At 37.5% G+C, this 24,990-nt stretch overlaps 1 protein-coding gene across 10 annotated transcripts in view; it reads right to left on the bottom strand.

Moving 5' to 3' along the window:
* Positions 1–24,990, bottom strand: part of IPO11 (importin 11) — a 208,025-nt gene that overhangs the window by 46,608 nt on the left and 136,427 nt on the right. Inside the window, exon 29 of one of the 10 annotated variants that reach the window (XM_064596163.1) lies at positions 8,648–9,035. The exons of the other annotated variants lie outside the window; for them this stretch is intronic. Within the exon in view, the coding sequence (XP_064452233.1) occupies positions 9,014–9,035 (22 nt within the window). The 3' untranslated portion in view covers positions 8,648–9,013. Of the gene's footprint in view, positions 1–8,647; positions 9,036–24,990 lie in introns of those variants that run through there. 10 annotated transcript variants of the gene reach the window in all.

Here is a 24,990-nt window from a genome sequence, read left to right as displayed (position 1 = left end):
AAGAATCCAATTAAAAATGGGCACAAGACATGCACGGACATTTCTCCAAAGACATGGCCAACAGACACGTGAAAAGATGCTCAACATCACTCGTCATCAGGGAAATGCAAATCAAAACTACAGTGAGGTATCACTTCACATCTGTCAGCACAGCTGAAATCAAAACACAAGAAACAAGTGTTGGCAAGGATATGGAGAAAAAAGAATCCTTATGCACTGTTCATGGGAATGCAAACTGGTACAGCCACTGTGGAAAACAGTATGGAGGTTCCTCAAAAAATTAAAATGGAATTACCATTACCACTACTGGCTATTTACCCGAAGAATATGAAAACACTACTTTGAAAAGATACATGCACCCAGATGCTTACTGCAGCATTATTTACAACTGCAACATTATGGAAGCAACCCAAGTGTCCATCCATTAGGGACTAAAAATCTGCAGGAAGGACAAAGAAAACAAGCAACAAATGAGATGTTCTTTTTTTTTTCTTTTAAAATCGGATATCCTGAATAAGTACTTTTCTCCATTTAATGGGTATTTCTGACATACTAAGTGGCACCTGTCTGAAGGGAGAGCATCTGTCACCTAAATGGAGGTAAAGAAGCACTGGCAAATTATCACTAACTCTCATCAGTGGTCCCCAGAATCTTGATCATTCTACCATCAATTGAGATCTTAGCATTTGCAAGTTAACCCACTTTGCACTGATAACATTAGGACAGATGCTCCTCCTAAAAAAAAAAAAAACAACAACAAAAACCCAATTTTGATATAAATTTATTTTCATTTTACAAGGTTAAATGGGATCCAACTGATCCTGCTCACCTCATTAATGAGGTCTTCAAAGAGGCAAATGGATGCTTTCTATTCCGGTCTCTTAAATTTCATTCCTTCTCTTTAAGAATTTTCAGGGGGCAATCAAGAACTTCAACAAGCTCGAACAAACCCACCTTTCTCAAGTTACTCCTCCTTTCCCGGCTTTCAGGCAGTTAAGTCATCACCTCTCGAATATAATAGCTGCTAACTCAGATCTGCTTACTCCCTTCCTGCCCCTCACAATGCTCTTCCTCCTTTTTCTATTCACCTTAATTCACACTTCCTTCACAGGCCTTCTCTGGCCACTCCAACCCACTGTACGTGAGCACTCTGTCCTTGGAATTTCCAGGAGCATAAAACATCAGCACTACTCATTTGCCATCTAGTTCTTTCTCCTAATGTCCTTTAATTTTTCATGCCTACACGCCTGCTCTAAGACTATCAGTTAACTTTAAGCACAACCCATGTATTATGTTTATTTTTTTATGTCCCACAGGACATAAATAATGTGAACACTCAATAAATAATCATGGGAATTAATGTTCCCCAACTCAAGAACTGACCTCCCTCATTTTCTTTTTGCAATATTATTTGTGCTTATCTCTTTTTGTAATTACAACTATGGATAGTTGAATTATAGATAACATTAAAATTGATTACACTAAACATAAGGCAGAAGACAGAGCAGAAGGTGGCTGTGTTGGAATCTATTTCTGAAACATTTCAGAAAATGCAAGGAAAGTTTAACATTGAAGATGAAAGAGGAGAATGAAAGTAAAACTGAAGGGAAAAAAGTACTAGTAACCTGAACGTTTCCCTTCTTTCTCTTTGTCACAAATACTTTTCTTATTTCACATACTTGGTAGATATATTAATGTATTCACATAGACACAAGTTACAAACACACTACAGAAAGAAGACAAGCTTTTATAAACATCTGTTTGTTTGGTTCTTCAAGTGTGATATAAGTGATGTTACACATATGTAAATATTAAATAGGTGAGCGCTTGAAAACCTGTAATATTATTTGACCATTTAAACAATTCCACAAAGTTTTCAGTAAACTTCTTTTTCTGTTAAATTCACATGAGTAAAACCATAGTTCTTAATCTTGTCTTAGTATTTTCTAAAGCTATGGCATTTTAAGGCATTTTCTGGGTATATAAAAGTATCTGTAGACTGTAAATTGCAGAAACTTCATGCAGAGTGATTTTTCTTTGCTTTTGAAAACTAAGTACTAAAGAAAAAAATCAATCCATCTTTGTGTTTATTGAACCAACTTGAAAACTATGCTGGTTTAAGATTATTTCTATCCTTTTGTGTCATTATGAACCTAACCACAAGGGTTCAGAAAACAAATAGCCCTTGAAAAGAAAAATAAAACTTTTAATCCCCAAAGGCACAAATAAATGAAATTTCTAATAGTCATTTGGTCAGCCCAAACAATAAATATTACATTGAATATGAGCAGGACTCTAGTTTCTAGCTGTCCAATTTTTATTAGCATCTTTATAGTGAGCATTTTATACCTCTATTTTTCAGAGAAATTATCTATATTCATCATAGACCATGTGTTTTAACACTTTCTAAGTGATGGATTGATAGATTTGTATCGTATCTTCATCCCCTTGGACCTGGGAAGAAAACAGGCATTCAGAAACACAAAATTTTCAATTACTTTTTCTGAACATTTCTATAATCGAAAATTGATGATTTAACAGTTTTTTACAGGAGGTCCAAGAAAAAAATAAATAGCATTTTCTCTGATCTAACCAGACCACAATTACAGTATTTATATACCACATAAAAATGATTAATATATGAAATCACTCTGGCATTCTTGGATCTTAAATATAGGAGGTCACTGAAGTTAGGGTAATTTAAGAAAATAATAAGCTTTAGGCATTAAAAGCCACAACCAAATAAAATATTCTCTTAATTATACTTCTCTGCTTATATTGTTTAATAGGATTAAACAAAGAACAGCAGTTTATTGAAAGAAAAAGGCAAAATAAGAAAGCCCTGACTAATCAGTCTTATTCCAGACTTTCTACCACACCAGAGGCTACAAAAGTGGTGACATTTACACTAAAATTAGCTTTTTTCCTCTCTAGATATTTTCCAGGATCTAGCTAGCTGCAAATACTTTTGTCACTTACATGGAAACATATATTCTTTCTACACAGTAATTTTCTACATGGTCATGGAAAAGAGTGTTAATAAATCTAGTTCCCTTGACAAATACTGGCAAGGAAATGGGATAAAAAAATTCTTAGTGGAAATTCACTAAGTTGTTTTAAAATGAAAGTTGGATTTTTTACATCAAACAATAATCTTTACAAAGGCTTTTAACATTATCAACTATTCCCTCAATTAATTTTTGGACTGCACACACACAAGCAAAACAAAGAAGCCCATAATCTTTAAGATAGAAAAACTCTTAACAATCCAGAAGAAACCACCACCTTCTGTGACTTTTAAGGGAAAGACTATGCTTCAGGAAACAATACCCAATGACAACACTAAGTTTCCAGAAAAAGATGATAAATGACTGGTACAGAACTGTGTGGGAAAAACGTTAGGCTGAAAACCCCAGCAATGCTTGTTTTGAATGCTTACAGGAGTCATTTGACGGAGTGGTTCTTGACTTTTACAAAGGGATATAAGAGAACCTACTAGAGATTTCATAATTATGAGGGTGGGAATATGGCCTCACCATTTGTAAATGCTAGGTATTGCTGATGATAAAACTATACAGTAAATAATAACAAGGTAATCATGAAAAAAGCCAACTGTGCTGGTCATTAAAGTCACATGAAAAGATACCCATGGCTCAGAGTTATATTCCTGGAGAGTGTTGTGTATTGCACAGCCCCGACCAAAATAAAGAGAACGTGCCCTGGAAAACAGTGTTACGTGATCAAGAGGACTCTGGTAACAAAGGCAAGTCGAGGTGTGGGACCCTTATATCGAGGACATGGGTAAGTGCCTGTGAGACCAATTTGGTAGGAAGGCCTAGCATTAAAGCTGTTTTTCAGAACCTTGTAAAAGGTTCCCTAGTCTTCTTTTCTCCCATTTTTGCAACCTTTTAAGACAAATATGGCATATTTTACTGTTATTGTTGTGTTGCAGGTAAGATAATGGAGTAAAAATGCTTGCTGACTCAAGACACAGGTAAGAGGAAGAGTGTAACCCTGGCACTTTATGTAGGAGAAAGTCGAGAACTCCACTGAGAGTACAAAGTTGATGGAGAACAAGGAGGTATCCAAAGATCGTCTTTCCCTGCTACCAGTGAATTCTACACAATTCCCTCACTCTCAAACAATGTCCACCCTTACCATGCCCCAACACTGTCTCTGGCTATCAGCACTGGCAGCCCCTCACCTCCAGAAGCCCATGAGACACCTTACCCAGGCCCCCACTCCATCACCTGGGACATTCCTCATTTCCTGCTGACTCCTGTTAAAGCGTCCGCTCTATACCATTCAAGTCCTCAAGGACAATCTAACATCAAACATCTCTACTCCAATGCTAGGAGGAAACTGGGAGTACATTCTCAATTATCCCAGAAGTGAGATACATATTTCTGAAATTCCACACTGGAATTTTAAATGTATTAAAAAGTATAATGTTATAAATAAATGGTAGTTGAGTTCTATACTTCTCATTTGTTATGGGGGAGAATGGAGAGGAGCTTTTTTGGAATGCCCTGGAACCTTACCCAACTTTTACAGAAGTCAGTGGAAAAAATGGACCTGTATATAAAACTATCTTTCTGAAACACAACCATATTATTCTTGAGTGTTCTCATCAAAAAACTTTAGTAAATGGTAGAGAAACAGAACTCTTAAGAAAAGTTTCTTCACCTATATTAATTTAGAATATTATTACTTAGTTTTAACTTTCCTGTTTGTTTGAGGTGGGGCTGCCTAAAATGTGAAACAATCATATGCACAAATTATACTGCTAAAAATGTCTATGTATATTATCACTTCAAATCAATTTTACCTTAAGTTTTTTAAACGGTGCAAGTATCAAACAACAGTGTCATGTGAGCTAACATTTTTTTTTTTTTAAGATTTTATTTATTTGACAGAGAGAGAGAGAGACAGCAACAGAGGGAACACAAGCAGGGGGAGGGAGAGAGGGAGAAGCAGGCTTCCCGCGGAGCAGGGAGCCCAATGCAGGGGCTCGATCCCAGGACCCTGGGATCATGACCTGAGCCTACATGGGCGCTTAATGACTGAGCCACTCAGGCGCCCATGAGCTAGTATTTTTAAAAGGAAAAGCTGCTGACAGAAACTGGAATGAGTACCTAATGAATACCACCATGTACAACTGTAACTCCATATATAAAACAATATTAATAAGATTAAAGTTTTCTAGTTGAGCCTACATCAATCATCAATTTTAAGTTATACATAAAAACAAAAAAAATCTTGATAAAATTTCTAAATTACCTTCTTTGAATTTGGGGGGAGTTTTTTTGGTAAGGTCAAGATAAATACTTTGTTTATGGATATTTCTTAACTCCAAATAACCACCTATGCTGCTTCTAACATCTTCAAGAGGAGGATGTGGTCTAGGTGGTGGGGAAGGGAGACATAGAAGAGTTTTCACCTTTCATTTTAAATATCTCTGTATTGTTTGAATTCTTTTTTCCAAAGAGCATGTACTTTTAGTAACTAAACAAAAAACTTAATTGGAGTTGTGGGAGTTGTGTGGATACAACAGAAGTGTATTATTAAAAACATTTTCAAGGTCAAACAAACACCACACACCTATCCCTAATGAAACAAGTAATTTATGTAAGAATAGATTTATTTAAAATGTATTCAGGTTTTCTTCTAAAATCACAACCAAGGACAAAGCTTTAAGCTAGGCAGGGAAAAGGAGAACAGTGAAAACTCCTGGGGTGGGGGTGGGAGGGAGTTGCGGCTTTAATTTCTCCGAAATTTCTAGTGTATCTCAAAACCACTCCTCCGCTCCTTTCTGCTTTTCCTCAATTATCTTACAGCAGTGGCTCTCCAACCATGTTCCCCAGACCAGCACTACCAGCAAAACTGTCCACACATATACCCAACAGGCCCCACTCCAGACCTACTGAATAAGGAACTCTGGGAGGGGTGGGGGGCAACAATCTGTATTTTAACAACCCCGGTGATTCTGAGTTTGAGCAGCACCATCTGAAGGTACACCAGACAACACAACCATTCCTATAATTACTTCAGGTCCACAACACAGACTCAGTAATTAGCACTTGATTTAAACACTCCCAGACTGCTTTAGGCTAATTTCATATGGCAAGTATTAACTTTTATTTTTACTTTTTTTTTTTTTAAAGATTTTATTTATTGGGCGCCTGGGTGGCTCAGTCGTTAGGCGTCTGCCTTCGGCTCAGGTCACGATCCCGGGGTCCTGGGATCGAGCCCCTCATTGGGCTCCCTGCTCCGCGGGAAGCCTGCTTCCCCCTCTCCCACTCCCCCTGCTTGTGTTCCCTGTCTCGCCGTGTCTCGCTCTGTCAAATAAATAAATAAAATCTTAAAAAAAAAAAAAAAAGATTTTATTTATTTATTTGACAGAGAGAGAGACAGCGACAGCAGGAACACAAGCAGGGGGGAGTGGGGAGAGGGAGAAGCAGGCTTCCCGCGGAGCAGGGAGCCCGATGAGGGGCTCGATCCCAGGACCCAGGACCAGGACCCGAGCCGAAGGCAGACGCTTAATGACTGAGCCACCCAGGCGCCCCGGCAAGTATTAACTTTTAATAACAAAAAAGAAATTTGGGGGAAGAGGAAGGACAGCACATGAAATACATACTGTTCGAGGGAAAATTTTTAATACATATTCGTGGCTCAGGTCCCTGTTAATAGATCAAGCATGGGCCCTTCCTATATGCCCAATATTCTACAGAGTATAAATTTATGCTAATAGAGAAAAACATACATAGTTTCCATGGTTTGAATTACCATCTATCTACATTAAAGATTCCCAATCAAGGCTACTAACATCTCCTGGGGGCTCTTTGATCTTATTCTTCCTCACTTACCTGTCTTCCCAAATCATGACTCAAATGGTCAATGCTATTGTTAAGAGAGTATCATATACTTCCGGCGTACTATGCAAATGGAAGGTTACAAATTATTGACCTTTACCAGATAGATCTCTCCCCTAATCTTCTGCTTGTAGGATATTTCCACTTGGAGATCAGATGCGAATCTCAAATTCAATGTATCCAAAATTGAACTCATTATTTTGTCCCTACACATATCCCCACTCCTTTTGCTTCCTTTGCTCATTAAATGCAACAGAATGCCGCCTAAGCCAAACAATGACCATCTTCGACATATCCCTCACCTGTCACCGCTTAGCCAATCACCAAGCTCCAGAATCCAACCATTCTCTCTGGCACAGGCCTCCGGTACCTCTGCCCTGGATTGGTGATTCAAATTCCTACCCAGTTAACTCTGCCTCTAGTCTCGTTGCTCCTTCCAGAAAGAAGGTACTCTGTAAACAGTAAATCTGATTATGTCATTCCACTATTTAAAATCCTTCCGTGGCTCCCTGCTGCCCTAAGGAAAAATATGAAATTACAATATCCTTCTTCATCTGATCTCTCTCTCCAGCTGCAGACCTCACACTACCACTCATAACTCTGGTTATACTGAACGTTACTTCATAAAAAGCAGCATTCTTTCTCTTTCTTCGACTCCTATGATACGATGTTACCTTTACCTATTACTCAGCTCTCTTCATTTCTGTTTATCCTTCACGATCCAGTCTCGATGTCACTGTTCTCATAAAGCCACCTACCACTTCCACTTATGTTATACCCAGCAGCACCTCCAAGTGCAATACTTACCATCCCAGATGGAAACCATGTGTCTCCACTAGATTTCAAGCTCTACCAAGAATAGGAGCCATGCCTATGTTGTTCACAATTAGCACCTATGCAGCAGCAATGCATGAAATTAAAAGCATGTGCCCTGGAGTCAGACAGACCTAAAAAGTATCACAAACAAGAACGTGGCACAGTTTCTTAAGCTCACTTTCCCTAGGTTTCCTTACCTGTAAAACGTAAATAGTTACAAGGTTTTTTAAGGATAAATGTGATATATGAAGTATTTATTAGCATAGTGCTTAGTACACAGAAACATTAGCTAGTATTATTACTTAATATAGCACCTATCAAAGATATATGCTGAATGAATACAGTATTCATAAATTATTAAAAACATGTATTTATTAATGCTAAGCTCATATAATTCACTGTATTTCCAAATAAAGTTTATAATTCTTTAAGGAAGCTTCAGTTGAATTCATCCATGGCACTGATGTTTTCCTGTAACTAACATTAAGTTGAATTATAAAGCAGAATGTTCAAAGAGAATCACCTGTGCCTCACTTCCAGGAACAATTTGTTTATGAAGTTGCATCTGCTCCAAACCAGGGCTTTCTAAAGAATGTGGGGAAGTGTTACAAATTGAGGCAGTTACATTATACCTCGCTGACTGATAAAAGCTGTAGTATTCAAGTCTATTTTCCCCTGAGTTTTCGGGTGCCTTTAGTTTTTGTTTAAATTGAACAACTTTGTAGATCAAAAAAATGATTAAAACACAAGCTAAGATAAAAAAAGCTAGCAAAATGTCAAAAGCCTCATTCAACTTTTCAACTTCTTGTGTACAAATGAGAGACGTTTTCCCTGACACCGAAGCATCATCAACCGGTAGAGCACTGTTTTTTTCCAAGTTCAAGTTAACAGAAGAAGTAAGCTGTATTTGCACAGGTAACACTGCAGTAGCCTCTAATGGATTACCAAAGGTATTCTCTTGAAAAAATCTACTGGCAGGTGAAGTACGACTTCGTTCCCAGAAAGTAACGCTCTCAGTATTTTCCAAATGTTTCCCATTTGTGGTTACTTTATGCCAGGCCATCATTAACGCAGTAGTCTTGTGATGAATATGAAGAGATTTTATAGCCCAAGCTCTGGATACATTTGTCGAAGATGTAACACAATTTGTAAAGTCAGTCCACTTAATATAATGTAATGCTCTGCCACGCATGGATGGGGGATTCTGACAATAGATGTTTAGCGTAATGGCTGAAGATGCTAGCCAGTCGCGAAGGCCCAAGAGTTTGCAGTTACATTCCCAAGGATTAGAATTTGCCTGGAGATGAGTCAATGAAGACAATGGCTTAAGGACCCTTGGATGTAAGTCTGTAAGATTATTAAATGACAGATTAAGGATCTTCAAAGATGCTCCCATATTTTCAAACGTATCATTATCAATGCTGATTATTCTGTTTCTATCTAACTTAAGGTAAATTAAATTCTTTAACAAGCTAAATGTGTCAGAATTTAAATTTTCTAAATTATTATGACTTAAGATCAAATGTTTAAGATTATTCATTCCACTAAACCCATCCCTAGCAACATTTTGAATTCTTGAATTTTTCAGGAGGAGATACTCCAAGTTGACAAGTCCTTTAAATGCAAAGGGCTGTATTGCTTCAATATGGTTATGAGACAAAGAAAGTCTTTTAAGGCTCTTAAGTACTTCAAAAGCATTTGACGGTACTTTTGTTAAATTATTACCTTCTAGATACAAGCAATCCAGCTGTCCAAGATGTTGAAAGCCTAAGTCTGATATCCTCAAAATTTTATTGTTTGATAAATCAAGTATCCGAAGAGCAATCATACCAAAAAAGGTACCACTCCCCAGGACAGTGAGGCGATTCCTTCGTAGGTTTAAGTACTGAACTGAAACTAAATCATTAAATACTCCTCTTGGAACAAAAGCTACTTGATTAGACTGTAAACATAAAGTACGAAGATTGGAAAGTCCCTCAAACAGTCCAGGATCCAAGCGTTTTATAAAATTATTATTTAGATATAGAAAATACAGATGCCTCAGCTGAACAAAGGCTTTTGGATATACATACGCAATGCGAGAATTATCCAAATACAATGCTACAAGAGAATGAAGTCCTGTTAATTCACCCTCATTTATGTAAGATATGTTGTTTCCAGTCAGATACAGAAAAACTGTACTTTCAGGAAAATTCTTAGGAATCCTTGAAAGGCCTAAGTTACGGCAGTTAATATGTCTCCCAGTGTAGAGATGGCAAACAGACGAACATCCAAGAACCTCTTTATGGAATAAGAATAGAAGATAACAGGTAACAAGTAGAAAAAGTCGTAGGCAAGGCAGAGAAAAATGTAATCCACACATAGCCCTGTTCTTGGTTTTTCTGTTCATATCAGAATTGGCTATAAAAAAAGAAGGTAAAACTTTAAATCATCAATAAGTTCTCAAAATTGAAGTGCTATAATACTAAAAATTCCATATTCTTTTATTTTTATTAGTATCAGCCAACAATACTAAATATCATCAATTGTACTATGGTGATAGCATAATATTATATAATGAGTTTGGAATGTGTTCTAGAATTAACACCTCCAGGCCATTAACCCACTGCTTGACAAAATGGTAATTCAAATTTAATGAACTGCAAAATAATACGTTGGCTAAAGCTAATTTAAAATATTACAATTGACAATAACAAAAGTGACAAATGATGAGGTAAGGATAATGGTCTTTGGATATAATATGTCCCTTTACCAAATTAAAGTATCAATTAAATAACATTATAATTTATGAAAGTACAAATTCACTACAAAAGAGCAATTAAACTCTAAACTATAGCTTTTCACAAAAGCAAATTATTTTTCATTTCAGTTAAAAGTTCATATTTAAATAAATAATCTTACCAAAACCAGGAAATTCATATTATTGACACTCGGCTGATTCAAGTAAGGTTTTCTTTCTAAATCTGAAGAGCGACATTTCTAAACTCCATTTCTTTCTGTGGCACTGTTGACCTCCACCCCTCCACTTTTTTTTTTTTTCTTCCTTTTTTTTAGTCACAGTTTGCTCAGGAAACACCACTCTTCACATTGGTTCCTCCACAGTCAGTGTGTAAAACAGAGGTTGCCATGGATACAGGAAACTGAGAGACAGGAAGTAATTTTATCTGTGTTTCTAAAGTATTGTTGAAAGGAAATCTCAGGAACTTATTTTTTTCAGAAAGCAGTTAATCTGAGTGTTCCTAACACACATACCTAAACATCTGATAATTTAAAAAATAAGTATTTTTTAAAAGGAAATGTGAAAAATTTAAATATTCAGAATGAACAAACTGTAGCCATCAGCCAACAGATAGATATTGAATAGAAAAAGGTGAAATAAAAGATAAACAGAGTAATATAATTTGGGTCTTAAATGCATATAATATTTACATTGCTTTGAATACACATTACAGACTTTAACTTTTAGTCCTTAAAAAAAAGGTAGCAAAAACAAGAAATTTAGAATGGTGAACACGAATGTTTTTACACTAACCTCTCTGCTCTTCCTTTTTAACTTTTCAAAGAGAATTTTGGATATAAAAAATATTGAATATCACCAACTAGCACCTTAATTTATTAAGGTATATGCCTTGCACTGTAAAATGATATAAAGTTGCACACCAAATTACTGGCAAAGATTACCTTTGGCAAGAAAAGTTGGGGAGAGTGAAAGGGACCTGATGAAGGCACAGAAGGCAAGCTGAGGACAAAGCAGAAGCTGACACCCCACAACCACCCCCCCCCCCCCCCGCCATGGGATATATGTGACATTTCTCAGGCACTCCTGGCTGCCCTAAAGGAAAAACAAATAGTTAACTTGTAGAGATGACCATCCTGCAAGACCTGAGTCTCCCTCAGTTTACTTACAAAAGCCTTAGCAATAGCTTCCAGAAGGGAATGTAAATACAATTAAATGTCTTTATAACCTGCAGCCCATCGACAGATACTTGAAGTGGGCAGAGTGTAATGTTCCTCCAGGAAGTTCCCAACTATCTTCATGTAATGCCTTACTAGAGGGGTAAACAGCCTTAACTTGACAATGGCAAGGCCTCCAGTATCCTGTGAGTCTCCTTTAGCATATGAAAATTCTTTCTCGGAAACCTCCCTCTTTCCTTACCTCCCCCAACCCCATAGTATATAATCAGTCACCCATCACAACCCCGGTGCAGTAGCTCTTTCTGCCCACGGGTCCTGTCTCTCCCCCCGTCCCCCATGCTTTAAATAAACCACTATTTTGCACCAAATAAACCACTATTTTGCACCAAAATCTTAAAGACATCTCAAGAATTCTTTCTTAGTCTTCGGCTCTGGACTCCACCCCACTGAACCTCACCTATATTCCAAAACCTCATCAGGACCCTTTAATGACTTTTCAACAAATGTACATCTGAAATAGTGTGAATCTTTTAAATAAAAATCCATCTGTGTATACTGTAATATTGAAGGGTAATGATTTAAAGAGTTAACTATAAATTGTTTATATTATATGTTGTTTAGTCATTACTTTTCAGAAAAGCTCAATGCTTAGGCTAATTCTGACTTTGATTATTATTACTAATACTCTGATAATATACTTAAAATATCAGTAATGATAATATATAATTGTATAGTAATTCCCTCTTGTTATTAAAGCATCTTTTACATCAAGACAACAATTATTTCAGATAATATGAATTATTTCCATATTAAATATTTGGTAAAATACTCAGCACTTTCTATGATAATAAAAAATCAGAGGTGCATACTAGATAACAGATCTTTATCAAAATGATTTACAATTTTCACAACTATTCTTTGTGGCCAACTATTGTTGTTGTTATTGAAAGAAGAAATTAGAAAATCACCACCAAAAAACCCCCATGACAGAGAAATGATATGAATTAGAGGTAAAGGGAGCCTGGGTGGCTTAGATGGTTAAGCGTCCGCCTTCGGTTCAGGTCATGATCCCAGCGTCCTGGGATCTGGTCCTGCATCGGGCTCCCTGCTCCTTGGGGAGCCTGCTTCTCCCTCTGCCTCCCTCTCTCTCTCATGAATAAATAAGTAAAATCTTAAAAAAAATGAATTAGAGATAAAGATGGAATAAGAGCTAGGTTTCTCAAGTCCATTTGTGTTTAGTGTTTTCTTTTTTTTTTTTTTAAAGATTTTATTTATTTATTTGAGAGAGAATGAGATAGAGAGCGTGAGGGGGGGGGAGGGTCAGAGGGAGAAGCAGACTCCCTGCCCAGCAGGGAGCCCGATGCGGGACTCGATCCCGGGACTCCAGGATCATGACCTGAGCCGAAGGCAGTTGCTTAACCATCTAAGCCACCCAGGCGCCCCTGTGTTTAGTGTTTTCAATAACAAAACATAATGAAGGATTTTTCAATTGTGTCATACAGCTTAGAGTTATGATGGGGTTCAGGACACCCCATCCCAAAATATAGCACCATGACATAGAGAACATACAAAACTGAAGGAACCTGAGACAAAGGCAGAAGTGTGAAGGACTCTCTCTGATCCCTCCCCTCCCTCCAGCCACACCCTCATACCACCTGCCCTTCACCCCTGAATAAGGTCATAAAAACTTCATGTGAGAGGTGCCCTCAACTATAGTGGGAGAAAAGGAGCATCCTTATTTCCGAAGACAAAGAAACTCCAAGAAGAATCCAAACAATGAGGCTTGCAAAATTTCCCCGTTTGCTACATTTATCTCATACCCTGTGCCCTACCCTATCTTTCCACGACTTTCCACTATGCCTCAAACCTAGCATAAAAACACACAGGTTTGGGGCACCCATGTGGCTCAGTCAGTTAGGCACCTACATTTGGCTCAGGTCATGGTCCCAGGGTCCTGGGATCAAGTCCCACATCGGGCTCCCTGCTCTGCGGGGAATCTGCTTCACCCTCTGCTACCTCCCCTCACTCCCCACCTAGCTTGTGCTCTCTTGCGCATGCTCTCTCTCTCTCAAATAACTAAATAAAATCTTTAAATACACACACACACACAGAAGTTTAACAGTCCCCTTTGGTTCTTCACTTCCTTTTAAGGGCTCCCATGTCAGATAAAACTTAACATTAAATTTATATGCTTTTCTCCTGTTAATCTTGACTTTGTCAGTTTAATTTTCAGACCCAGTTAGAGAAACCCAAAAAAGTCAAGGAAAACTTTTCCCTCCTCTATAGTTTGGAAGAACTCGTCAACAACAAAATAAAATTTAGAGGAAAAACTACAAGGTGGTAAGATCAGAACATTAATTAATTTTGTCCTCTATTCCAGAAATATCCAAAGCAGACAAAAATATTTATTAAAATCTCAAAAATAAAATTTTTAGTAAATTACACTAAATAAAAGTGACAGAATAAAATAGTTTTTCTCCTATTGTGAAAGCTGAGGTAAACTAAAGCACCTACAACAAACAATAAATCTAAACCCAGTATCCAGAACAACAAAGTTCAGCCTTTCTGTTCACAGGGTTGATAAGGGTTGCTGCTGTTACAGTGATCACTGCTACAGAACTCAGAAATCAAGACCTCAAAAAAGGGTGATACGGGAACAGAATTCAGAGACCTCCTGATCTTACTGGCGATGAGCACATCACTGATTAGTGGCACAACTGGCCACTCAAGGTTTAGATTAGAACCCAAGTTTCCCAGCTTCCCGCTGCACTGACTGGAAGGCATATGTCTCCATGGTTTAGCTACTACCCTTTCACAGCCAATTCACATTATTTAGGTAATTTAAAACTATCTCATTATCTTGTCAATTCTCTAACATGTTTGGTGAAATCTTCATATGATCTCCAAGGCACAATAATGTTCCCCGATCTGAACTGTGACATTTTGATTTTGCTCTAGAATAATACATCAAAATGGTTCTTCATATCCCTTTACTGAGTACTACTAATTTTCATTAGAACTATTTCTGAACACGACACTCAGCCTCCTAAAAGAGCTTCCTCCTTTTTTCCTCCCCAGGAAACTGACTCACTGAATTATTTTTTTCTCTTTCTTATGGAACCTTCATTAACACAGACTTCAAATAATCTCATGGTTCAGGTATCAATACCAATCTATTTTCTTTTCCATTCAGAAATTCTATGACAAGAGAATGCATAAATCAAACAATTTTTCTATTACCACCTTTTCAATATATATCCCTATATTATTATTTTTTAAAGATTTTATTTATTTATTTGACAGAGTAACAGCGAGAGAGGGAACACAAGCAGGGGGAGTGGGAGAGGGAGAAGCAGGCTTCCCGCTGAGCAGGGAGCCCCATGCGGGGCTCAATCCCAGAACTCTGGGATCATGACCTGAGCCGAAGGCAGACGCTTAACGACTGAGCCACCCAGGCACCCCATATACCCCCTATATTATTTAGATGTACAGCATCTACATATAAACCAACCAAGACAGGTTTACATAGAAAGAACAGTTTACAATGGTGCTTAGTGATCTTATGAATCTTAAGAATTACTTGTAGATCCTAAAATCAAGAGAATCAAAATCTGAAATGGTGTTTACAATTAAAAATATTCCGGTAACAATAAAGAAAACATATTTTTTTGCTCAATGTAGGAGGAAATTTTAACGAAGAGCAGTATCTCAATACAGATTGATTATCAGTTGCAAGGAAAAAGAACAGTAACTACACAGTGGCACAAACACCTTCACGAGAATTAACACCATTAATGAGAAGCAGGTGGACACCATGTGCCACTGGATGTGGTATTTCAAGAAGGACAGCATCAATCACTTAGGTAATATTCCAACAATGTATATGTATAACCACAATCTAATCAATAGAAATCATCAGACAGGGTGCCTGGGTGGCTCAGTTGGTTAAGCGACTGCCTTCGGCTCAGGTCATGGTCCCAGAGTCCTGGGATCGAGTCCCGCATCGGGCTCCTGGCTCAGTGGGGAGCCTGCTTCTCCTTCTGACCCTCTCCCCTGTCATGCTGTTTCTCTCTCTCTAATAAATAAATAAAATCTTTAAAAAAAATTATCAGACACATCACAAATGAGGAATATTCTATTCTGGGCAAAGAAAGGGAGGGAGAGAAACAAAGAAAAGGGCTGTATTCTTCAAAATTGTCAGTCATAAGAAATAAAAACTCAGGAAATAATACAGAGTAAAAGAGACTACAAAGACATGACAATTAGAGGCAATACCTAATACTAGACTGAAGCATTTAGGAGTAAAAGGTCATAATCTATTCAACTTACATGCAAATAATTCAGAAAATAAAGCATCAAGTGTGTTGTGTGTGCGTGTATAATGCATGTGTACACACATAATGGGGGGGAGGGGCACAAACTAACAACATCCAGATTATCATGCTCATGAAACTAGAGATTGGTGGGGGAGACAGTTAGCTTAAAAGCACTAAACACCCAAATGTCCTTCATTGGCTAAAGGTGATACATCCATACGATGGAATACTACTCAGCAAAAACAAAAACATCAACATTCTAATGACACACACAACAGCTTAGGCAAATATAAAAGGCATTATGCTGCCTGAGAAGGCCCGTCTCAAAAAGTTCTACACTGCCTGATTCCATTTATATAACATCCTCAAAAAGACACAATTAGAGTGAAAGAAAAGAGATTGGTGGGAGCCAACAGTTGGGAGTCAGGGAAGAATGGGATTCCTAAGGTATATCGCACAAGGGAGTGTCCTCAGGTGATGAAGCTATTCACCTGTGTTCTGACTGTGGTGACGGTCATACAATCTACACACACGAAAATTTATATTAATGTATAACCTCCCCTAAAATCAATTTTACTCTATGTAAATTTAACAAAGTTTAAAAAGAGTCCTCATATTTTAAAACACAAGCAAATATTTGTGGCTAAAAAATAAAATACATATAAAAAACTACTAGACCAAATCTTGTTTGATTTACAATCATGATCAATTTTATTTATTTTTTAAATTTTATTATGTCAGTCACCATGCAATACATCATTAGTTTTTGATGTGGTGATCCACGATCCACTGTTTTCGTATAACACCCAGTGCTCCATGTAGTACGTGCCCTCCTTAATACCCACCACTGGGCTAACCCATCCCCCCACACCCCTCCCCTCTAAAACCCTCAGTTTGTTTCTCAGAGTCCATAGTCTCTCATGGTTCATCTCTCCCTCCAATTCCCCGCCCCCTCATTTTTCCCTTCCTTCTCCTAGTGTCCTCCATGCTATTCCTTATGTTCCACAAATAAGCGAAACCATATGATAATTGACTTTCTCTGCTTGACTTATTTCACTTAGCATAATCTCCTCCAGTCCCAACCATGTTGATGTAAGTTGGGTATTCATCCTTTCTGATGGCTGAGTAATATTCCATTGTATATATGGACCACATCTTCTTTATCCATTCATCTGTTGAAGGGCATCTCGGCTCTTTCCACAGTTTGGCTATTGTGGACATTGCTGCTATGAACATTGGGGTGCATATGGCCCTTCTTTTCACTACACATGATCAGTTTTATAAAGGAAAAACAGTGTTCTGCAGCTACGGGAAAAGCATGTCAGTTTATAAAATCTGTCAAGATTCTGAGGCACAAAAAGCTTAGCATGTTCCAAAGAGAGAGAACAGCCAGCATGGTTGGGAGAGAATGACTGAGAGAGACGAGGGCAGAATAGGGCTTGAGAGGTAAGCCAAAAGGCAAACCCCGACTAGTTGTCCCATGGAGGCCACTAAAGGGTTTTGAACTAGAAGAGGAATAAGATCATTTTTGCTTTTAAAACATGGCTGGCATCTTCTCTGTGGAATATGGCTTGGAGCAGATCAGAAGAGATGAGGAAAGAGCAGTGGAGGAGGCTAATGCAACAGTCCAGGAAGAAGAATAAGACAGCTTATATGAAGATAGTAGAAATGGAGGGAATGGATTTGAGATATACTTAGAGGTGTAGTCAACAGCTCTGGTGATGGATTAAACGTGGACGGTGAGAGGTCATGTTGTCAAAGACAATTTCCAAGTTTCTGACATGAATAACTGGGTGTTCAGAAGTATCCAAGACTGAGAAGAGCACAGTGCATTGGTTATCTTACCTTCATCAAATATATCCAGTTCAGACACATTACTGAGAGCCTACATGTGTCAAACATTGTGCTAGACTCTAAGGATACTAAAGATAAAATCTACTCCCTGATCTCAAGGAACTCAAGATGTTCTGTGAGAGAATAAATGTTCAGTCGACATACTCATTATAATAATATCCCGACCATGCAGGGTATTCTAGAAGCAAGTACCCTATGTCCGGTGTTAAGTAGAGAAAAAAAAAAATCTTTACATTATCATCATCACAGCCAGAACTTATATACTGAGCATAAGTACTTCACATGTATTATGTCACTTAATACAGAGAACAATCCAACAGTGTAGCTCTATTTTATAAATGAGGGTAGAGATATGTTAAATACCTTGCTCAAGGTCACGTGGTGAATTCAGGAGCCAGGATTCGTATCTACCCAGTGTGGTTCAGAGCCTGAACATTAAGCTTTTCACTATATGCCCTCAACACATGGGTCCAACCTCCAAAAAGCCCAGAAGGTAAGAGACATAAAAAGCACAGAAGCAGAGCAAGCAATACATGAAAATGAGTTTATGATGCAGTCCAAAAATTTCAAGAAGGCAGATATCACTCTAGGCAGAGAAATTGGAAGGAGTTTGACAAACGAAAAAATAGAAGACAAATAAAAAATGTCCATGGATGGCAAAAATTGCAGGTAAGGCAACAAAACTGGGGCCCTTTTACCACCCAGAATTCTACCTGCTTTCTCCAGTTTCCCTTCAACCTACAGCCTTACTCCAAATCTTTTTCCTGAATCTATTATAAATCTGAGGATTTAAGGGCTCCATCACTGATTAATGTTTTGTCTTGTTTGTTTTTTTTTTTAAAGATTTTATTTATTTATTTGACAGAGAGAGACACAGCGAGAGAGGGAACACAAGCAGGGGGAGTGGGAGAGGGAGAAGCAGGCTTCCTGCTGAGCAGGGAGCCCGATGCGGGGCTCGATCCCAGGACTCTGGGATCATGACCTGAGCTGAAGGCAGACGCTTAAGGACTGAGCCACCCAGGCACCCTCACTGATGAATGTTAACAAGAGTAGCACAAGCTGCTGTCTGGCTGCACATTTCACTGATTATTTTAAATGTTTGGCAAATACGAACTGAGGGTCAACTTTACATAACCACTCTGTACAGATGAGTCAATGGAAGCTTCTTCCTGGGCTGAAATACCTGCCAATTTCAGAAAGGTGAAACGGAGGCAACAGTAGTAATGAATGAATAAGAATAATGAACAGAGTGAGCATCGGCAGGCATGCCCAAGGTATCTGCATGAAACACATGCAGGGAGATGGTGTCTTTCTTCAAGTGTTGGCATGGGTCACATTTGGATAGTCTGAATGGGAGACAGCCTCTGAGTAAATGAAGGAGAGCCTCAGGAAAGCCTCAATTGGTACCTTCACACACTTGGTCAAAATAATTGACAGCAGTAACATTAACAGTAGCAGGTATTAATAGATAATAGTACAGCAATAATAGAAAGATTAATATTCAATCATTTACCATTTAACACTCCAATGCATTCAACACTTCAATGGGCATTGTATATACATTCTCCAATTTAGTCTCAAAATAACCCAAAGAGGGGCGCCTGGGTGGCTCAGTCGGTTAAGTGTCTGCCTTCAGCTCAGGTCTGTAAGATGACTGCCACCTTATGAAAAGTTCATCAGAAGCATTTATCTAATTCGTAGATGGGGCAGTGGTCCTAGATGTGAGGAACACATTGAGAGTATAGTCCCATATTCAGAAGCATTCAGGAACTTTTCTTAGCAGTTAGGATGGGAGACAGAAGACAAAAATAGTTGCTCTAAGATGCAAGGGCATACTGAATAATATGTCCCAGAGGTGCAGTGGAATGTATCATCAAAGCACAGCAGGGTGCTTAGCACACAACAGGAATTATTAAAATATTGCTGAATGTTGGTTGTATCAGTACCGCAGGCTGTTTATGGGACAGGAATGTAGGAACATTTAGGTTCTGCCATGTTTCAAGAATAAAGTGAATCTTTATCGGAAATGAAAACCAAAATGGACGATTTCCATTCAAATTCTAAGGTAAGGGATAGAAACACTTTCAAACACCTAAAAAGGGTGGAACTTTTTGGGGAAAGGGGAAGAAGTGAGATTTCAAAGCACTGACAGAAAAACAAACTGATGTTCAGCTTAAAAAAAAAAAGTTTTATAAAGGATTATAACCTTTCAGTTAAAAAAAAAAAAAATCACCAAGCCCAGGATTAGTAATTTACCTCTTTTTTCACAAAACTGTTTTGTATACAACCCCCCCCCCAAAAAAAACTGTTTTGTATACAGATAAAGACAGTAAACCTGCAATTATGGCCCCAAATGTTCATCTTCCTAAACCACCCTGTGTCCTCCAGCTTCTGTTAGATTAAAGCTAACAAAATTCAGTATATGAATATTAACCAGCTCAAAAGTAGGTATGTTATTCAATTTGTGTTTGGGAAGAAAACCAGCCTGTAAATTCACAGCAAGAACCAAAAAAATACATATGCACAGCCTAGTCAAAAAATAAAATCATTAAAAGCTTCATCACAGAGGGATTTTCCCCAGTTGAACTGAATGATCATAACCAGTAATTACTACCAACTATATTAGATTACATACAAAGGAAAACATTCATAATCCAAATATTAGTTTTTGAAAAGCTAAGGGTATCTCTCCTATTTGTAAACCATATATTCAAAGGGAAGATGGAAAGCAGAGCCTCAACAGCTGAGGCTCTGAAATTTCCAAGTACTCTTAGACATGTTTTATTCCCCTTATCTAATAAGGAGAGAGAGGTATATAGTCACCATTCAATATATCCTATAACGACTGTTCCTTTTATGGTTGACTCTGGCAAAATAAAATTTCTTAACAACTTTCCCAATGATACCTCACTGTCCCTTTCCGCAAGTTACTACATAATGAGATTATATAAACTGTTAGAAATCAGTTCAAGTCAATCTTGAGGGAAAAAGTAGCAATAATAAGAGCAACCATCACAAAACTAAAACCCTAGACTGTAAGTTTCACGAAGGCAAGGACTGCATCCTTTTTGCTCCTTCCCAGTAACCTGTCTAACATTCCACGGACATTCAGGTCAGTATTTGATGGAAAGGGGCAGAGAATGATCATTCAGCTAAGGGGTAGGGTAATCACTAAGGGTGCTTTCTGCCACTCTGACTCTGAACTTAGAATACTGTAGGGCACACTGAAATAGTTTGGCCAAGGCTGGATCATCTTGTCTATAAACCGCACACAAGAAGTAGAGGAAAAGTATGTTTTCCATCAGGCATGGACTAGCACAGCTTTTCAGAAGCAACAAAGACAATGTAACTTTAACTGGTAATTTGACTTCCAGTAACAGCTCAACCTACTAATGGAAATCCATTCATAAAATCAGATCTACACAATGTATGAGAATCTGTTGTTTAAAATTACCCATCTCTCAAAATGAACGAATGAGTACATATGTACATAAAATTACCCACTGCTCTAATCTACTAATAGAATTGGTAATACATTAGTAACTGAGACTTTGATTAATCAGTTTAGAATCAGTCTTGAAGACTCTCATCTTTTTTGAATTGAAGCAGATAATTAGTATAAGCAAATGTGTCCACTAATAGCTTTGCATTTCAAAACTAACTATCATTACAATGGAAACAATAAATGACACAAAAGGATTTATTTAGTGTTTGCTGAATGCCTGAAGAACTTATTTATACTTTATTTGTATATCCTGTGCATAATTCTTATTTGTAGCATTTCAGAACAATATAAATTGTCTTATTCATTACAGTAAACTGATTTTCAGAGACTAAGTGACTTCCCAAGCATTAGAACAAAAATGGAATTCCAGATCCCACAATCTCACACTACCTCTTTTCTCAACTTACAAAAACAGATTTGATGCTCAAATGACTACTGTAAATTTTAAAAATACATCCTTTCAAAGTAAATACATCAAAATTCATTCCATACCTCTTTTTTTGAGAAAGGGTATTAACAGGCAGGTATGCAAAACTTATACATACAACTAACTGAACAGATTAAAAGTACGCCTAAAGTAGCCCCATTCAAAAAACCCCTAATTTGCAACAATACTACAAATCAGAGTATCTAAAAAATTCTCCTTTTTAAGGCTGCTAAATGTGAAAATGTTTTAGGGTGTGTTAATATGACAAAACTGAAAAATGATCTGTTTCCTACCTCAAGTAGTACTTTAAACAGTGACCAAAAAGTATGCTATACTTCCTCCCAGGACTGACAAACTGAGAGATCAAATTAGCTTAATTTTTCAGGCACAAACATTCTTTAGAAGCTCAGAAAAATGTTAGTTGGGAGAAAAAACAGCACACTATTACAGTATAAGTAATAAATTCATTCTTCATTCATTCATTAAACTTACTGTGGACCTACTAAGGTGTTAAGCATGGTGCTAAGAACAAAAGTTGGTTAATACTTGGTGTATTAATCATGCCTCCTTATTTTCTGTATGCTGATGGTTTGACAGATGGGGCCTTAATGACCCTGGACAGACTGCCCTTCCCAGGGCTACCCAATTCAGAAAGACAGTAAATGACTGCCTTACTGCATAAGTTGCACATGCAAACCGACTGATCCAGAGACCATACCCAACTACCTCTTTCATGAGGCTCTAACACTCAGGGCCACTATCCCCCTGCCCTAATCACCGTAGGGCCAGGTAACAGACAACTCGCAACAGTGCCTACACCATACAGCCTACTGAATTATTTAAACTAGCCAATCCTAAACCTCCTTACCCTCGCTTTCCCATTCCTTCCCAAGGAAACCACAATAAAGGCTCATGCCCACATTGTCCCCTTACTCCTTCTGTCTCCAGACCAACCCTGGTGTTTCCTTTTGGTTCTGTGTGATGAGGCATGCATCCTCCTCTTGGGAACTGTGAATTATAAAATATCTTTCACGGCAATTGTCCCCCGATCTGAGGGCCTCACCATATCTGAATAATAATAAAACTTAAATTTTAAGGCACTCAGGACCAACTAATGATGCATTCACATTTAGTAATGTCTACTGAACAAATATATGAATAAATAAGCAAAGACTGAAGGCTGGCAACAAGGAGGCAAGCAAACACTAGACCAAAATTTAAAGACCTGAATCCTAGCATTTCCAATATGTGACACATTGGGCAGCAGCAAAATGGATTAGAGTAACTTCCCCACGAGACAATGAGTAGATTATCTTTAACGGTATTGTTAGATGGAAACCAATAATCGTACAATTCATCACAGAGAATAAAACTGACTCTACCTTGAAGGCCCCGTCTTTCGAGGATGCATGTTCTACTCTCCACCCTTACTACTCTCAAGCCCTTGCTCTAATGCCTTGAGCTGGGGGCGGGGGTATGGTGAGTGATGAAGACTACAAAAGAGTACATGCTTCCTTCCGGAAGTGATGAAAATGCTCTAAAATCAACTGTGGTGATGGCTGCATGACTGCGAATATTCTATATACTACTGAGTTGTACACTTTATGTGGATGAAATGTATGGTCTATGAATTACATCTCAATAAAGCTGTTACCACACACGATGTTTCTAAGGCATTTTTCTTGTGAAAGACTAAAAAAATTGAGAACCAATTTTTACTATAGAAAAGCTACTAAAATCTGTGGTCAAATATTTACAGATAAAAGAAAATATTATAAAATACTAAAGAATACATGACCTAGAGGTAAAAAATGCTTCCTATTTTAAGGGATAAAAATGAAAGCCTATCATGTTTTTTTTTGTTTTTTGTTTTTTTAATTTTTTAAGTAATCTCTACATCCAACGTGGGGCTCAAACTCACGACCCTGAGATCAACAGTCACATGCTCTTCTGACTGAGCCAGCCAGGTACCCCAAAAGTCTATCATGTTAAATATTCATTTAAAAATGGTCAGTTTAAACCAAGCATAACTCAGGTAAAACAACATGTCTACATTTTAAAAATTATAAACTGCCTTTTATTTAACTATGTTGAAACTATACCAAAACACTACTCTTTGGAACCTGTTATCTTGATAGGACTAGTCTAACATTCTAAATGTTGTAAAATGATTTATCTTAGAAATTTCTTAAATAATAATAAATTTCCAAGTGGGGATATTACATATGCTAATTTTGAGATAAACCAGAATTATGGAGAGGTACCAAGTGTCCAATCCAAGCAGGTTTGGTAATTCTGATACTCCAGGAGTTTATTATAAAGGCAATTTCTCCCGGAATGCAAGCTGTCATATCTAAAAACCATACTGCTTTGCCAGTCTCTTTTTTCATTATTCAACTAGCTTATGTTAAATATGCCCCATCAGTGGCATCCTTAAATTTAAAAATAAAAGTCAAAGCCAAAATTCTCACAACACTTGCTCTCTAAGAATACTTATTCACATCTGAAATTCTTAGAACTGCATTATAAAATTGTGTCTTTGAAGTTGGAGGATGAACTGGTATTTCAGAGAAGAGAGTCAAAGTAAAGTTTAATTATTCTCATTCTCATCTCCAAATCACAGTTTTGTTTAACCTATGCCTTTGGAGGAAAACATTACAAGATGTATATATAAATAATGTTATGGTCATATAAAAATCAGTTGAAGAAACTATTCTTCCCTCTGTGTTTAAATACAGATCCTAAGAAAGGGAGAATATTCAAACCTGGAATTATTCCAGCTAAAGAGAGGAAGAGTAAAACAAAAAGGACAAAATACAGTTGCAGCACTGAACAAGTTAAAAAAAAAAAAAAGACTGCACTATGTTAAGAAGGTGAGCAAGAAGATATTAACAAGAATGTGCATAGCAGATATCAACAAAATCATGAATCCTTAAGTTGGTGATAATTCAGAATACTGTAAAACATCAAGCACAAAATAACATTCCTTAGAACATATGCGGTTAACACACATTTTAAAAATAAATTAATGAATAGGTGTACAGATACTCAATATACCTGAAAATGTACTGAATTAAAAATGAGTGCATATACACATAGTGACTTATGCTCTCAGAACTCTGCACTGCAGTAAATGGATGAGTAGGTGAGAAAGGAAGAAAGGGATGAAAGCAAGACAGCTAACCTCATCTATCCAGTCAGTCTGACCTTACATACGTAAACTCATGTAATATTTACAACGGTCTCATCAGAACATCTGTACATTTTAAAAACAAGGAAACTTAG

The sequence above is a fragment of the Mirounga angustirostris genome, unplaced genomic scaffold (assembly GCF_029215605.1).
Source record: "Mirounga angustirostris isolate CCGP_5_RB_7025 unplaced genomic scaffold, mMirAng1.0.hap1 SCAF_7, whole genome shotgun sequence".
NCBI lineage: Eukaryota > Metazoa > Chordata > Mammalia > Carnivora > Phocidae > Mirounga > Mirounga angustirostris.
This window is presented reverse-complemented; position numbering and strand designations above follow the sequence as displayed.